Source organism: Cyprinodon tularosa, unplaced genomic scaffold (assembly GCF_016077235.1).
Source record: "Cyprinodon tularosa strain WSP-4 unplaced genomic scaffold, ASM1607723v1 ctg119, whole genome shotgun sequence".
Classification (NCBI taxonomy): domain Eukaryota; kingdom Metazoa; phylum Chordata; class Actinopteri; order Cyprinodontiformes; family Cyprinodontidae; genus Cyprinodon; species Cyprinodon tularosa.
In genome coordinates, this window is record NW_024037992.1 from 456232 (window position 1) to 472050 (window position 15819).

Consider the following 15819-nt stretch of genomic DNA (forward strand, 5'->3'; position numbering starts at 1 on the left):
TTTGCTCTCTGAGTGCTTTTCTAGTCCTAAAATGTTTTTAATCGAGTCTTGATTATTCTTATGGTAGTCTTCTATAAATATTTATCTGTAAAAGGAGTTACAATGTTATATTGTACTTACTAGTTGCTGCACATATGATTACTGGTTTAAAGTGTTCTGTCAGATGAGCATACCCATAGTCAAGGGGGGTTTTCACCTTTAGGCAATACTAGGAAGCTGTGTACTCTGTTTCCATGTATGGTTAATACAACTTTTTCTTATTTGTGCACATTAATTATGTTTTTGATAAAAATCCTTTCTCTAAAATACCATCAGAACGCTGATAATATTCAGTGTGTCTCAGCCCCCCCCCCCCTTCAGTGTCCACCATATTGGATCAGTCCATTTGCTGCACATGTTCAGAAAGGTCCAATCAGACAGCAGCAAACCATTTGAAAACAAACCATGCAAAGAGCAGTGTTGCCAACTTAGCGCTTTAGTCGCTATATTTAGCCACTTTTCAGACCCCTCTAGCACTTTGATTTCTAAAAAGCTCCTAGCGCCAAATCTAGAGACTTTTTTCTGCTACTGGAGACTTTGGAGACAACATCTAAAAGCAGCGAACTCTGCTCTCCAGAGCGAGTAGATTGGTAACCCCGCCTCCTGCTCTCCTCTGTCTTGTCTGCTGTCATGATTCATGCAGCTATTATTTCATCCAAATGAAAAATGGAGAACAGATAAGCAGATCATGGCTTGTCTACAGTGAAAAGAAGGACTGGGTTATTTACTTTGGCCTTTTTGGAAACACAGGAAGGAGCAATCAGCTAAGTGAGCTTAGTGCTTGGAAAAAATCTTTCATTCCTTTAGAGACAGCATGAAAAGTCAGCTGAGTACAAAACATAGAGAGGAAAACAAGAAGAAAAGGGACAAGAAGAGAGGGACACAACCTAGAACAGATAATGGATGTCTATTCTATAAACATTTCTCTATCTGGAGAATGGGGCTGTTTGATGGGTTTTATTCTCCATTCAGAGGGCCCCCTGCCTGTCTTTGCCTAGGGCCCAACATTTCCTAAATCCGCCCCTGCTTATAGTCAATATACCTGCACAAGACATCAGATTTGTGTTTATCTCTTTAGTTTTCTACGAAAAATATACTTTAAACAAAAATCAAAGGTTAGATCACCATATGCTTCAAAAAACAACAAAAAGTAAGTAATTAAATTCTTTTTTTTTGTTCATGACTAAAGGGATCACGCACTTTGAGGAGGTTTAAAGTTTATTTTTTGTACAAAACTAAAGGGATAAACAGGTATTGACTATGGATATCTGGTCTGACAGAACAGCAGGTCTAATCTCCACTGGAAAAAAACATTTATGCATTTATTTGCAATTATCTCTACTTTCTACTCCTTACAATGTAAAAATATACTTGTTAGTTTTGTTTCATTTGAGCTCATTTTCATAATGACCTGTTGGTATTTAAAAACTAAATAAATAAATAAAAAGCATCAAAAAATTTGTTTCATCAAGACAATTAATTCCTTTACGATTGGACTCGGTGCTGCCCCAACCTGTTGCTCACCACAAACCAAAATAAATCATTTTTCAAGATGATGCAAAGTTAAATGTGACTCTGTTAGCATTAGTTATAAAACTAAGAAAAGGAAGTCTAAGGAAGTTACTATGGCCTTAACAGTTGTTTCTGCATTACTTTTATTTTTATATTTTAGTAGTTTTAAAAATTTTACTTTTTCACCTTTACTGGAGTAAAAAGCTGAAGTTGATCCTCTAAATTCTATTAAAGTTTTTTTTTTACACAGTAGGATTTATACTGGAGTAATAAACAGATACCTTGGCCTTGAGATGTGTTAAAATTACTTTAGTCGTTCTTTTATAATTGTTGCAGTAATATTTTAATCATGATCCAAACTCCACCCCTCAGTTGGTGGCCTTAATGCACCAAAAGTTGCTTCCTAACTGCATCAAACATCAGAAGAAGTAGAAGAGGATAATATTCCAGCAACTCCTGGTTATAGTTTAGGTATATGAGGGGAAACGAAGCGGAAACAGAAAAACATGCTTCTTTTTTTAATAGACTTTATTAGAAAATTCTTTATATCCTTTAAAAGAGATACAATCATAATAATTTCACATTTGTGGATATAAAACTTGGCCAACAGTAGTGAAAGATTTAGAAATTGTCAGAAAGTAATTTTCTACATTTTGTGATTTCAGATAAAACATCCTTAAAATAAAGTTAAAATTTGTCATAAATATTGTCCAGATTGAAGCGACAGATAGTTTGCCATTATGGGGCGACGTTTGTAAAGCAGTCAAAATTGAGGAGCAATATTTATGGTTATTTAGCGTGTTTTAAGAAAAAAAATAAGGGGTTGTTTTTTTCATTCATTCATTTATAAAAATCTTACTTTGATAAATAAATATCTAGTTTGTTAAATATTTAGCTCCAAAATAAATATGTATTAAACAAAGTAAGATTTTTATAAATGAATGAATGACATGGTAAAAAAAAATAAAGCCCTTTTTTTTCTTAAAACACGCTAAATAACTAATAATTATATCTACAAACAGCTCTCCATACACCACCTCACAGCACCAGAACAGACTCACAGGAAAGTGGTATGGATGTCCTTTTTATATTTAATCACAAATGACTTTATTGGGTAAGAGCGGCGAAAAACTGAAAAACAACGGGATTATTGGAGGAAATATTGTGAGTCTTTGGGGAAAAATACTGCTTTAGATAGAGTATGGAATACTATTAGGAAAATGTCAGGGAGTTCAAAAGAATATTTTTTCCCAGTAATTAAAGATAATGGAAATATTATAATAGATAATAAGAGTAAAGTTGAAATATTAGTTAAAGGTTTTGCTAAGATACATAGTACAGAAAATGTAAATAATAAAGAAAAAAGAGGGCGTGAAATGACATTAAAGAGAAATATTGCATTGGTCAATGATGAAGAAGATTGTGAGGATTCTATTAACATGAAGTTTTCCTTGTTAGAATTAAATAAAGCATTGAAGAATTCTAGTAAATCTAATCCTGGGAAAGATCAAATTAGTTATAGTATGTTAAATAATCTTAGTGATGTGAGTAAAGAAATATTATTAGAATTATATAATAAGGTGTGGGAGGAAGGGATATTACCTGATATATGGAAAGAAGCCATCATTATACCAATTTGCAAACCTGGTAAAGATCCTAATTTAGCTGAAAGTTACAGGCCAATAGCTCTAACATCATGTATGGGTAAAGTCATGGAAAAAATGGTAAATAACAGATTAATTTGTTTTTTAGAATCTAAAGAAAAGATTAAATCTTATCAATTTGGATTTAGAAAAGGCAGACGTACAATAGATCCTGCATTATGTCTGGAACATGAAATTAGACGGGCTCAGGTAAATAAGGAGAGTGTGTTAGCAGTATTTCTTGATGTGGAAAAGGCTTATGATATGTTATGGAAAGAAGGGCTATTGATTAAAATAAAACGAATAGGTATAAGAGGTAAAATATATAGATGGATAAAAAAAATTTTAACTGAAAGAAGTATTAGAGTAAAAATAGGTGGGGTAATAAGTTCAAAATATCAAGTTGAAAATGGCACTCCCCAAGGTAGTATAGTAAGTCCTATTCTATTTAGTATAATGATTAATGATATTTTTAGTAGTATAGATAAATCCTTTGGTGTCTCATTGTTTGCAGATGATGGTATTATTTGGAAGAGGGGGAAAAATATAGAGTTTGTAAATAGAAAACTACAAGAAGCATTGCAGAATGTAGAAGCTTGGGCTTTAGATTGGGGTTTTAGATTCTCAACATCTAAGTCTAAATGTGTTGCTTTTACAAATAGGAAGTTAAACAATAATGTAAATCTCAAATTATATGGGGATGTTATAGAAAGGATAGATCAAATTAAGTATTTGGGCATCTGGTTTGATAAAAAACTTACATGGAAGATACATATTGATAAAATAGTTGAAAAAAGTAAAAGAATTTTAAATATAATGAGATGTCTGAGAGGAAAAGATTGGGGAGCAGATAGAAAAGCATTAAAAACAGTATATAATGGACTAATTAGATCAATTTTTGATTATGGTTGTATAGTATACAATTCAGCTTCAAGTACTTTATTAAAGAAAATAGATAGAATACAATACCAGGCATTAAGACTTTGTTGTGGAGCAATGAAAACTACCCCGGTTTCCGCTCTACAAGTGGAGATGGGTGAGATGCCACTGGAGCTCAGGAGAGAACAACTAGCCGTAAATTACTGGGTAAATATTAAAGGATCTAAAGAAAATCATCCTCCGTATGTTACATTGCAACCATGTCAAGAAAAAGAAAAGAAAAAAATTAATAGTTTTGGATGGACAATTATGAATAAAGTAAAAAATTTAGGAATAGATAACTTTGTAATCAGTCCTGTGGTTGTTATTCCTGCTATTCCATCATGGATCTTTGGACAGGCTGATGTTGATTTAAATTTATTGAGAAAAGGGAGACAGTTAGATAAAAAAGAGGTGGAAAATTATATTAAAAAAGAATATTCAGAGTATATACAAATTTATACAGATGCTTCTAAAACATTAAATGAAAAAGTAGGTATAGCATTTGTAATCCCAGATTTAGATATTATGAGGAATAAAAGAATAACAGATAAATTGGCAGTGTATACAGGTGAATTAATGGCTATCTTAATGGCTTTAGAATGGATTGAGGAAACAAAAGACAGGGAGGTTTTAATTTGTTCAGATTCAAGTAGTGCATTAATAAGTATTCTAGAATTTAATTCAGAGTCGAGACAAGATATTATATTGGGTATTCTTCACTCAATTTTTAGGATTAAAAATGGTGGTTCTGTTGTTAAATTTGTCTGGATTCCTGCTCATATTGGTGTTATCGGTAATGAGTTAGCTGACAGTTTTGCTAAGAGTGCTGTTAAAAAGGATATTGATTTAAACATTAACATTAGTAAAAAGGAGTTAAAGAATATTATAAAAATGTATTTCAAGAAGAAATGGCAAGAACAGTGGGATAAAGGAGGGAATGCTAGATTTTATTACAGTATTCAAAAAAAGGTTGGAGAATTAAGAGAATGTAATAGAATTAAAAAAGAAGAAGATGTTATATCTAGAATAAGGTTTGGACATACAAGATTAAATAGTACTCTTAAAATAATGAATAAGCATAATACAGGGTGTTGTATTTGTGGGAAATTAGAAACTGCCCAACACATATTTTTAGAATGTAATAAATATACTCAGGAAAGAGAAATGTTGTGTAGAGAGTTAGACAGGAATAAAAGTAAACTAGATATAAGGGAATTGTTTCAAAGGTCATCTGGGGATGTAGTTTTTGGGAGTATTTTTAATTTTCTAAGAAGAACAGGTATTTTAGGGAGAATATAATAGTTTGTCTGATCCATACTCCATTCTGGAAGGTGGCGGTAATGCACCTATAAGTTGTTTGCCAACCGCCATTAAAAAAAAAAAAAAGAAGAAGAAGAAGAAACTGAAAAACAAGCATCTCTTCACGCCTGCTGATGACGTAGCAGGTCACGTGAGGAGCGCGGAAGCTGCGCTCGAAGTTCAGACGCGGAAGAGAGGTAGACATTTGGGATATTTAGAGATTAAACCTGTTCATCTATAACCTTTATGAGGCCGGAACCAAGAGAAGAAAGAAGTTTTAATATTTTATACCTTAACGCAGCCGGAGAGATTCAACCGAAAACAGAAATAAATGTCGGGCGGAAATTTACAGGTAAGCGAGAGAAATAAAAGAGCGACTCACCTGGAAACGTCACAAGGCTTCATGTTATTTCAGCTCCTAGAAACAAAGCCAACTTTTTCACTTCATAAATGAAATGTTTGGAATATTATAAACTTTTCCTCACCTGTCCTAAAAGAGTTGGAAATAAATGAATACAGTTACCTAAAGGTAAACTTTATTATTATTAGACAAACTTTTAACTAACTTACGTAATGCTTTTTTTCAGTTTATTTATTTTTTGTTAGAAATATATTATTATAGTATTTGAAAAAGAAACTGTTTTATTTCTCTCCATTATAGAGTGACTAAAAAACTGAGGTTGTGAAATTTTCTATTTTTATTTCTGTTAAATTAAAGAAAAGTTAAAAGCATAACATGCTGAGATATTTAATACTGTCTTCTTTTCTGTAAAAACAAAATATAAATTAAATGATAAACCTTTGATGTGAGCCTAATATTGAATAGAATATGTGTGAACAATTTTACTGGCTATTAATAGAAAAGACTCACTGTTGGCATCATAGTTAAAAAAAGAAAGGACAGGGTGTGTTTAAGCCTGAGTTAAAGCAGCTTTTGTTTAGCAACCCTCAGCATGTTAGCATGTATTTAAACAACTTCTTTAAGATGTCGGAGTATTTTCCTCCTTCTCACATATAAAGCCTTAAATGGCCAAGCTCCATCTGATATCAGAGATCTGATTGTTCCTTATGTTCCTAACAGAGCACTTCGCTCTCAATCTGCAGGTTTACTAATCGTTCCTAGAACTTCTAAAAGTAGAATGGGAGGCAGATCTTTTAGTTATCAGGCTCCTCTCCTGTGGAACCAACTACCAGTTTTAGTCCGTGAGGCAGACACCCTGTCTACTTTAAGGCTAGGCTTAAAACTTTCCTTTTTGATAAAGCTTCTAGTTAGAGTGGCTCAGGTTATCCTGAGCTATCTCTATAGTTCTGCTGCTATAGGCTTAGACTGCTGGAGGACATAGGGACCCCTTTTTCATCATTCTGCTTCATTCTATCTCTATTCTTTAAACGGTATTTTATGTTCAGTTGTAATTTGTTGGCTTGTGATAGGCTGTGTAAACAGTTCTCTGAATTACGTATTTTGTGCAAAAAATTAAAACACCTGCCACCTCTTCTTCTTGAAAATGAAAATCTAATTTTTCTTTAACATGTTTCTTCCTGTTCAAAGGGAGTTTTTCCTCTCCACTGTCGCTACAAGCATGCTTAGTGTGAGGGATTGCTGAAGAGTCAATGAGTCGATGCAATCAACTGGTTTTCCTTAGATAGAAAACTTTGAATCAATCTGACTGGACGATCTGGTGAACTGGAAAGTGACCTGAGATGACATGAGGTGAATTGGAGCTATAGAAATAAACTGAATAGAATTTTCTGCCATACTTGTTGTCCTCAGAAAGCTATAGATCTGGCCAGCAAAGCGGCAGAGGAGGACAAAGCCAAGAACTATGAGGAGGCCCTCAGATGCTATCAGCACGCTATACAGTACTTCCTACATGTTGTCAAATGTAAGGAATCTGGGTCCTTCCCCCTCACTGACACACACAGCTAGATGTTATTTTAAACAACCTCTGATCTGATTCTCTCACCTGATGTTGCTGCAGATGAAGCGCAGGGCGAGCGAGCAAAGCAGAGCATCAGGGCCAAGTGTGCCGACTACCTGGACAGAGCGGAGCAGCTGAAGGTGTATCTGAAGAAGAAGGAGGAGAGTCCTCCGGCTAAACCTGTCAAAGAGTCTGGGGATAAAGGGTGAGAACGGCCAACAGAAATAAACTGGTATCTTACTGGTACAAACGTTTTAACCATGCTTTAACTAAGAAGGTTTTGCAGAAGGGGTGGGATTAAATAAGTAGTAATTTTAAATGTGTAATTCAAAGCAGTATTGTTTTTGTTCTGATTTTTTCATGTCTTGATAATAAAAATGCTGTTTAACTTTGATAGATATCGGTGTCGGCTAACCTTTGCTATGTTCTAGGAATGAAAGTGATGAGGGGGACGGAGGGGAGAAGAAGAAATTCAAAAATCAGCTCTCAGGTGGATGAAATTATGAAATCATATTCTGTTATTTGAAAAACCAGAGAGCTGAGTTGGTGAGTGACCAGAGTGACCGATTGTTTTCCTCTATTTAGGTGCCATTGTGATGGAAAAGCCAAATATCAAGTGGGACGATGTTGCAGGACTGGAAGGAGCCAAAGAAGCCTTGAAAGAGGCTGTTATCCTGCCCATCAAATTCCCCCATCTGTTCACAGGTTTTTACAAAAAAATTAAGTTAGGAAAATCTGCAAACTGTTTGTAGATATAAACTGACTGTGTTTGTTTAGGGAAGCGGACTCCATGGAGGGGAATCCTCCTGTTTGGTCCTCCAGGAACAGGGAAGTCCTACCTGGCTAAGGCCGTAGCTACAGAGGCAAACAACTCCACCTTTTTCTCCGTCTCCTCCTCTGACCTGGTGTCTAAGTGGCTGGGGGAAAGTGAAAAGTGAGCTCCTGGTTTGGGTGATGATCAAAATGCACCCGTGAAGGAAAGCAGTGGTGTTTTAATTTAAAGGCTCTCTTTCTAGGCTGGTGAAGAACCTGTTTGCTTTAGCCCGAGAGCACAAACCGTCGATCATTTTCATCGATGAGATCGACTCCCTCTGTGGCTCCAGGAGTGAAAATGAGAGTGAGGCGGCTCGCAGGATCAAGACGGAGTTCCTGGTTCAGATGCAAGGTAACCGACATACGAGGCCACTTAACCAGGTTCCTGTCATAGTTTAGTAAAAAAAATGGGTTTAAACAAATATATAAACAGAAGACCTCCGACTTCTATGCTAGTACTGCGACTTGGGTTATTCCCTATAATAACAATCCTCATGGTCATCATATAAGTGTGATAAATGCATTAAGAAGTAGAATAACTGATTTTTAAATGGTTAAAAAGGTCAATATTAAATATGTCCTAATGCTACGATATTAGCTTCATAACTGTTAATTTACAGGTGCTGGTCATAAAATTAGAATATCATGAAAAAGTAGATTGATTTCAGTAATTCCATTTAAAAAGTGAAACTTGTATATTATATTCATACATTACATACAAACTCATATATTTCAGATGTTTATTTTGTTTAATTTTGATGATTACAAATGACAACAAATGAAAATCTCAAATTCATCATATCAGAAAATTAGAATATTACTGAAGACCAATAAAAACAAAGGATTTATAGAAATGTTGGCCAACTGAAAAGTATGAACATGAAAAGTATGAGCATGTACAGCACTCAGTATTTAGTTGGGCCTCCTTTGGCCTGTATTACTGCAGCAATGCGGCGTGGCATGGAGTCGATCAGTCTGTGGCACTGCTCAGGTGTTATGATAGCCCAGGTTGCTCTAATAGTGGCTTTTAGCTCTTCTGAATTGTTGGGTCTGGTGTATTGCATCTTCTTCTTCACAATACCCCATAGATTTTCTATGGGGTTAAGGTCAGGAGAGTTTGCTGGCCAATTAAGAACAGGGATACCATGGTCCTTCAACCAGGTACTGGTAGCTTTGGCACTGTGTGCAGGTGCCAAGTCCTGTTGGAAAATGAAATCTGCATCTCCAAAAAGTTGGTCAGCTGCAGGAAGCATGAAGTGCTCTAGAACTTCCTGGTATGTGGCTGCGTTGACCCTGGACCTCAGAAAACACAATGGACCAACACCAGCAGATGACATGGCACCCCAAACCATCACTGACTGTGGAAACTTTACACTGGACTTCAAGCAACGTGGATGAAGTGCCTCTCTTCTTTTCCTCCAGACTCTGGGACCTTGATTTCCAAAGGAAATGCAAAATTTACTTTCATCAGAGAACATGACTTTGGACCACTCACCAGCAGTCCAGTCCTGTTTCTCTTTAGCCCAGGCAAGACGCTTCTGACGCTGTCTGTGGTTCAAGAGTGGCTTGACACAAGGAATGCGACAGCAGAAACCCATGTCTTTCATACGTCTGTGTGTGGTGGTTCTTGAAGCACTCACTCCAGCTGCAGTCCACTCTTTGTGAATCTCCCCCACATTTTTGAAGGGGTTTTGTTTCACAATCCTCTCCAGGGTGCGGTTATCTCTCTTGCTTGTACACTTTTTTCGACCACATCTTTTCCTTCCCTTCGCCTCTCTATTAATGTGCTTGGACACTGAGCTCTGTGAACAGCCAGCCTCTTTAGCGATGACCTTTTGTGTCTTGCCCTCCTTGTGCAAGGTGTCGATGGTCGTCTTTTGGACAACTGTCAAGTCAGCAGTCTTCCCCATGATTGTGTAGCCTATAGAACTAGACTGAAAGACCATTTAAAGGCTTTTGCAGGTGGTTTGAGTTAATTAGCTGATTAGAGTGTGGCACCAGGGGCCATCAATTTTGAACCTTTTCACAATATTCTAATTTTCTGATATGATGAATTTGAGATTTTCATTTGTTGTCATTTGTAATCATCAAAATTAAACAAAATAAACATCTGAAATATATGAGTTTGTATGTAATGTATGAATATAATATACAAGTTTCACTTTTTAAATGGAATTACTGAAATCAATCTACTTTTTCATGATATTCTAATTTTATGACCAGCACCTGTAAATTCAATTCATTTTATTTCTATAGCTCCAATTCACATCATGTCATCTCAGGTCACTTTCCAGTTCACCAGATCATCCAGTCAGATTGATTCAAAGTTTTCTATCTAAGGAAAACCAGTTGATTGCATCGACTCATTGTCTCTTCAGCAATCCCTCACACTAAGCATGCTTGTAGCGACAGTGGAGAGGAAAAACTCCCTTTGAACAGGAAGAAACATGCTAAAGAAAAATTAGATTTTCATTTTCAAGAAGAAGAGGTGGCAGGTGTTTTAATTTTTTGCACAAAATATGTAATTCAGAGAACTGTTTACACAGCCTATCACAAGCCAACAAATTACAACTGAACATAAAATACCGTTTAAAGAATAGAGATAGAATGAAGCAGAATGATGAAAAAGGGGTCCCTATGTCCTCCAGCAGTCTAAGCCTATAGCAGCATAACTATAGAGATAGCTCAGGATAACCTGAGCCACTCTAACTAGAAGCTTTATCAAAAAGGAAAGTTTTAAGCCTAGCCTTAAAAGTTATTTTGTTATTAACAGCAGTTATGAAGACCTTTAAAATCATCATAAAACTGGCACAGAAAACCTATAATGCTTCTGTTTGGGTTGCAATGAGGTAAATCAAGGCAGCAAACTGTTTACTTAGAGGCACTTGTCCCAGAAAAAAAAAAAAAAAAAAATCACAGTTAAAAAGGAAACGTTTTATCTTTGGTTGCTCATGGTTCTGATTGTTGCAGCTCATTTCTCCCCTCAGGCGTCGGTACTAACAACGAGGGAATCCTGGTTCTGGGAGCCACAAATATTCCCTGGACGCTGGACTCGGCCATCAGACGAAGGTTAGCGTAGCATGCTTTTAAAACCATTTCTCCACCCTTATAGTTCATCAGCAGGGTTTCCTCACAACTGGCCTTTGTCTGGATTGTGAGAATTGCAGCGAGAAAAGATAAAGGTCTGCTGATGCTTTACTGAAGCCTTTGTTCTGCTGTTAGGTTTGAAAAGCGGATCTACATTCCTCTGCCAGAGGAGCACGCCCGCTCCTTCATGTTCAAGCTGAACCTGGGCTCCACCCCCAACAACCTGACAGAAGAGGACTTTGCCACTTTGGGAAAGAAGACAGACGGCTACTCTGGAGCAGACATCAGTGTGATCGTCAGAGACGCCCTCATGCAGCCTGTCAGGAGGGTTCAATCAGCAACTCACTTCAAAAAGGTAAAACCTCCTCCTGATTGGGCTATTTCTAACATCTGCAAAAACCTCCAACTGAAATTACTTCGTCTAAGATTAGAAAAGTCACAATTATTAAAAGAGGTGTTCTTGTGCAGTCAGTTAAGGTTCTTCAAGGTAGGGCTGCAACTAATGGTTATTTTTCAAATCCATGAATCGGTTGATTATTTTTAAAATTAATTGATTAATAATCGGATATCCAAAGACTCAACCTTATTTATCCCTTGGGATTATTCCTTCAGGGAAATACTGCTTCCAGTAGCTTATATAGAGTAAAAAGAGTTAAAGAAAGATGCCTTTAAAAAAAAAAACTTTAAAAATTTAAATTGTCTAGAGTTGTTCTTAAAGAAATTTCTTTTTGTTTACACTTATTTATACAAAATGAAAAAATAAATCTGTCTAAGTCTAAAGATAAAAATACAATAGTCAAAAGAAAACGAGTTTATAAAGTACAAAAAAGCATTAAACAAGTTATAACGTCCTGGAAAAAAAGATTCCTCAAAGATATGTTATGAAATCAAAGGAAAAGTCCGGTCAGCAATGAAGAATCAATGGATCATTATGGATTATTATTTACCCCTAAAATTAATACGTTTGCAGTGATTTAATGAATTTAGGGTTAATCAGTAAAAAAACGGGGAAAAAAGGCCCAAATATAGTAGCCCCTCCCTCCTGCCATCTTCCAGCAGTGACGTCACGGTGCGGTAAGCCTAGCGCCATTCTCCCCGCTTTCCAAGCTAAATCAATGGGAACTACTAGACACATCTGCAATCAACAACAATTATTGAAGATTTCCAGAGGACTTCACCATTGAAATTCACCAGAGCTATAGTGAAACTGACAATGCCCACGTGCATGGCAGCTGGATGCTGGAATACATCGGGTAAAAGTGAAAAAAAAGAGTTATTCCACCTTTCTGATTCCTGATCCTCCACGGACGGGTTGGTCGTTGGATCGCCAACTTGAAGAGGGAGGATTTGCCATCGAACTTCTGGCCAGAGAAAAAACCCGTAATATGTAGCCAACATTTGGAAGAAGAATGTTTTCAAGATGACTTGGATAATAGCGCGTTGTGACAAACACCAGATACAGCACTGGGACTTGATCAACAGCCGATACCGCACCGTGACAATGTCACTAACCAGTAGGTGGCAGTAGTGTTCTTTGACAAACATGGATGCCTCCAGTAAAGCACATTCACATGAAAATTACTCTGAATTAAAAACACTGATCATTTATTGAACGGGATGGAATCATTTCAGATTTAAAGAACTTTCAGAAGTTTGAATTCAGAATATGAGCGACTTTTCCTTTGTTTCATGAAAGTTTTGATAATTGTTTCAGCCCTAGTTCAAAGTTATTGCAATAAACTGTTTTCACACCAGTCTTATGAGTTCAGACGGGTATTTTTGAAAGAAATGTGTTTAAAACCCTTAAACGTTCCTATGTACTTTCAATGGTATAAGCTCAATGCACTGAGAAGTGAAATTAAGGTGCATTTCTACATTTTGCACATTTCTTTTAAGGGGAACTTATGTGGAGTGAATTTTAGTGGAAGCACTCGGGACAAATATGTTTCCTAACAGACCTGGTTCCAGGTAGAGAGAACGAACAGGATTAACAGCTTCTGATTCTGCAGTCATTCTTTGTTCTAGTATTGATTCAGTATATGTTTTTCTGTATTGTAATTTTTCAATTGAAGAAAATATTATTTCCATCTAAAAAGGATCAAGTAAAAAAAAACAAATATAGTATATTTTATTAGGAGATTAGCTCCAGATCCAAAAATTGTGCCACTTTTCCACTGCAACAACAGATGACATTTTCAGTTCTTCACTCATCCTTAGAGGCGGGAACTTTGTTTAAATAACTACTGTCTGTGGATAAAAAGAGAAAGGAGGAAATCCATTTGTTCAGTTTGGTCATCTATGCAGATTAGCATTTTTTCCCCTCGCTTCCAGACACAGTCTGCATGGATTTGTTCACGGATGTTATTCTGTTGGACTTCCGTAAAATGTGACTTTTGTTCCTATTCAGGGAAGTTTGAAATGTAGGTAAATAGTTTCTTATGGGGGTAAAATGTTATTGCGTTTATCTCAGTTCAATACGGAGGTGTATTCCATTGTTAGGGTTATTCTTTTATACATGTTGTGCATTGTTACTTTGTTAGCCAGATAGAGAGAGTAGATGGCCTTCCTTCACATTGTGGATGTCACTGTGTGTAAGTGGGTCGTCTAAATAGGACAGCCTTCTTGTCTTTTAAAGATACACAGGATATGGACACATCTTGTAGGCGGACTGGTAGAGGAGAGCTATCTGGATGGCGTGTCAGTTTCTGATACGGACAGCTAAGCATCCACCTGGTGCAACACATAGACTCATGAGCTATAAGAAGCAGGAGATGACCTTGTTCGGGGCTCAATCTTTGCCGGACGCTCGCTGACGTGATTATTGAGCCCACAGCTGTGCAAGCTCCAAGCATCTTCTCTGTCCTGTAACGACCTGATCTGGAATAAACCGTTACTTTTTTACTCCTGTTTTTATAGTCCTTTTTTATATGGTTTTACCCAGTTTGAGTTAAGAGTAGTAAATAACTTGCTCCCAGGAAAAGAACCGGTGGGGAAGTCCTGAGGCGCATCTGCCTTCAAGGGGAAATAACTTCCTCATTTAACAGCTTTAAACAAAGGAAAAAAATGTAAAAGCTTTGTTCTGATCTAAAGGTTCGAGGATCCTCATTTAACAATCCCGGCGTTGTTGTTGACGACCTGCTGACGCCGTGCTCACCCGGAGATCCCAACGCCATAGAGATGACATGGATGGAGGTTCCTGGAGAGAAGCTTTTGGAGCCCGTGGTGTCCATGGTGAGAAGACAATGGGTGATTATTTCCCTGCATTGGTGATGCGTTTGTGTGACCTGCTGGGTTCTCTGTGCAGGCGGACATGCTCCGGTCTCTGAGTAACACCAAGCCCACAGTCAACGAGAAGGACTTGGACCAGCTGAAGAAGTTTACAGAAGATTTTGGTCAAGAAGGCTAATTTACTGGAGACGGGACTTTGGTTGATTTTTTTTTTTTTTGTAAGCTATAGTTCTTATTTTGCCAATCTGGCTGATGTAATCTGAGAAAAGGACATTTCTCATGAGGTTGCAAACTTTTTAAACTGTTTGATCTGTTCCACTGAAGCTCGTGTTTACCAGATTAACTTTGCTGCTCTGCACCTTTTCAACACTACAAACGTCCATCATAGAAGGTGGATTATTTTGCACCAAGTTTACTTTTATGAATGCACTGCAAAAACTTTCTAGAATAAGTAAAATTTTCTCAAATTAAGTATATTTACCCTTGATTTGAGTATGTAAATAAGATAATTTGCCAATGGAATGAGTATTTTTACTCTTAAAATAAGATAATTAGATAATTTGCGCTTGAAATAGAACAATGCAGTTGTGTTTTCTTATTTTAAACCTAAATCGTCTTGTTCCATTGGCAATATGTCTCTTTTATCTCCTCAATTCAAGAACAAATGCACTTATTTTAAGAAAAAAGGACTTATCTAGATTTGGATTTTTTCCAGTGTGGAGGATAAGTTGGATTTACAGATTTTTCTTCATTTATCAACACAAATCAATTTTTCACTTCCTGATTCTTTTCATCTTTTGGGTCTCTGATGAATTCCAGTCTGTTTGGTGAAGCCTTTTAAAGCACTTTGAGTTCTGTTTGTGTAACCTTTTATTACTGTGTCTATTGCAGTTGGTTTATATGTTTATTAGGTGACTTTTGTGGTCAAAATTCAGTGTTTTTAGACGCTGTTAAAATCTGAGGTCATTTCTTGCATCTCATGTTCTGTGAACAAGACTCAGGGTTTAATAAAAACAACGCAAAAACAAAGCTCTCCGTTATCTTCTGCATATATTTATTTGTTAAAATACGTAATTAACATCTTGATTTAATTGATAAAAGTGAATCAGATTATTTCACACCTTTAAATATTTTATCCATAAAGGAAAAAATTGACTTCAGTGTTAATAGGAGAAAGCATTTCTTTTACATTTCTTATAAGGAAATAAAATGTCAGGTGAAACGCTGTGCATGGAGATGAAACTGAATATATATTCACATACGTTTTTTTTTTTAAGTAAATAGCTGAAACTTCACTGGAGGCTAATGTGCTAACTATATGTGCTTCAAGAAATAAAAGATTAAATCATCAATACAAA

The 15819-nt window shown here is 36.3% G+C and overlaps 1 protein-coding gene across 1 annotated transcript; it reads left to right on the top strand.

Moving 5' to 3' along the window:
* The first annotated feature begins 5557 nt into the window (after nucleotides 1-5557).
* LOC119772210 (vacuolar protein sorting-associated protein 4B-like) lies at nucleotides 5558-14994 on the top strand. The gene is made up of 11 exons (XM_038268553.1): nucleotides 5558-5766; nucleotides 7186-7297; nucleotides 7394-7538; nucleotides 7765-7823; nucleotides 7919-8038; nucleotides 8111-8267; nucleotides 8350-8498; nucleotides 11134-11215; nucleotides 11369-11588; nucleotides 14324-14464; nucleotides 14538-14994. The coding sequence occupies exons 1-11, from the start codon at nucleotides 5746-5748 to the stop codon at nucleotides 14637-14639; spliced, it is 1308 nt and encodes a 435-aa protein (XP_038124481.1). The 5' UTR covers nucleotides 5558-5745; the 3' UTR covers nucleotides 14640-14994.
* Nucleotides 14995-15819: the final 825 nt, after the last annotated feature.

Bases quoted from the DNA above. Each gene is read 5' to 3' on its own strand.
- LOC119772210 (XM_038268553.1), top strand. From the start codon at position 5,746: ATGTCGGGCGGAAATTTACAG. The intron at 7,298-7,393 runs GTAAGGAATCTG...ATGTTGCTGCAG, and splicing joins CTTCCTACATGTTGTCAAAT to ATGAAGCGCAGGGCGAGCGA. The intron at 11,589-14,323 runs GTAAAACCTCCT...TCTGATCTAAAG, and splicing joins CAGCAACTCACTTCAAAAAG to GTTCGAGGATCCTCATTTAA.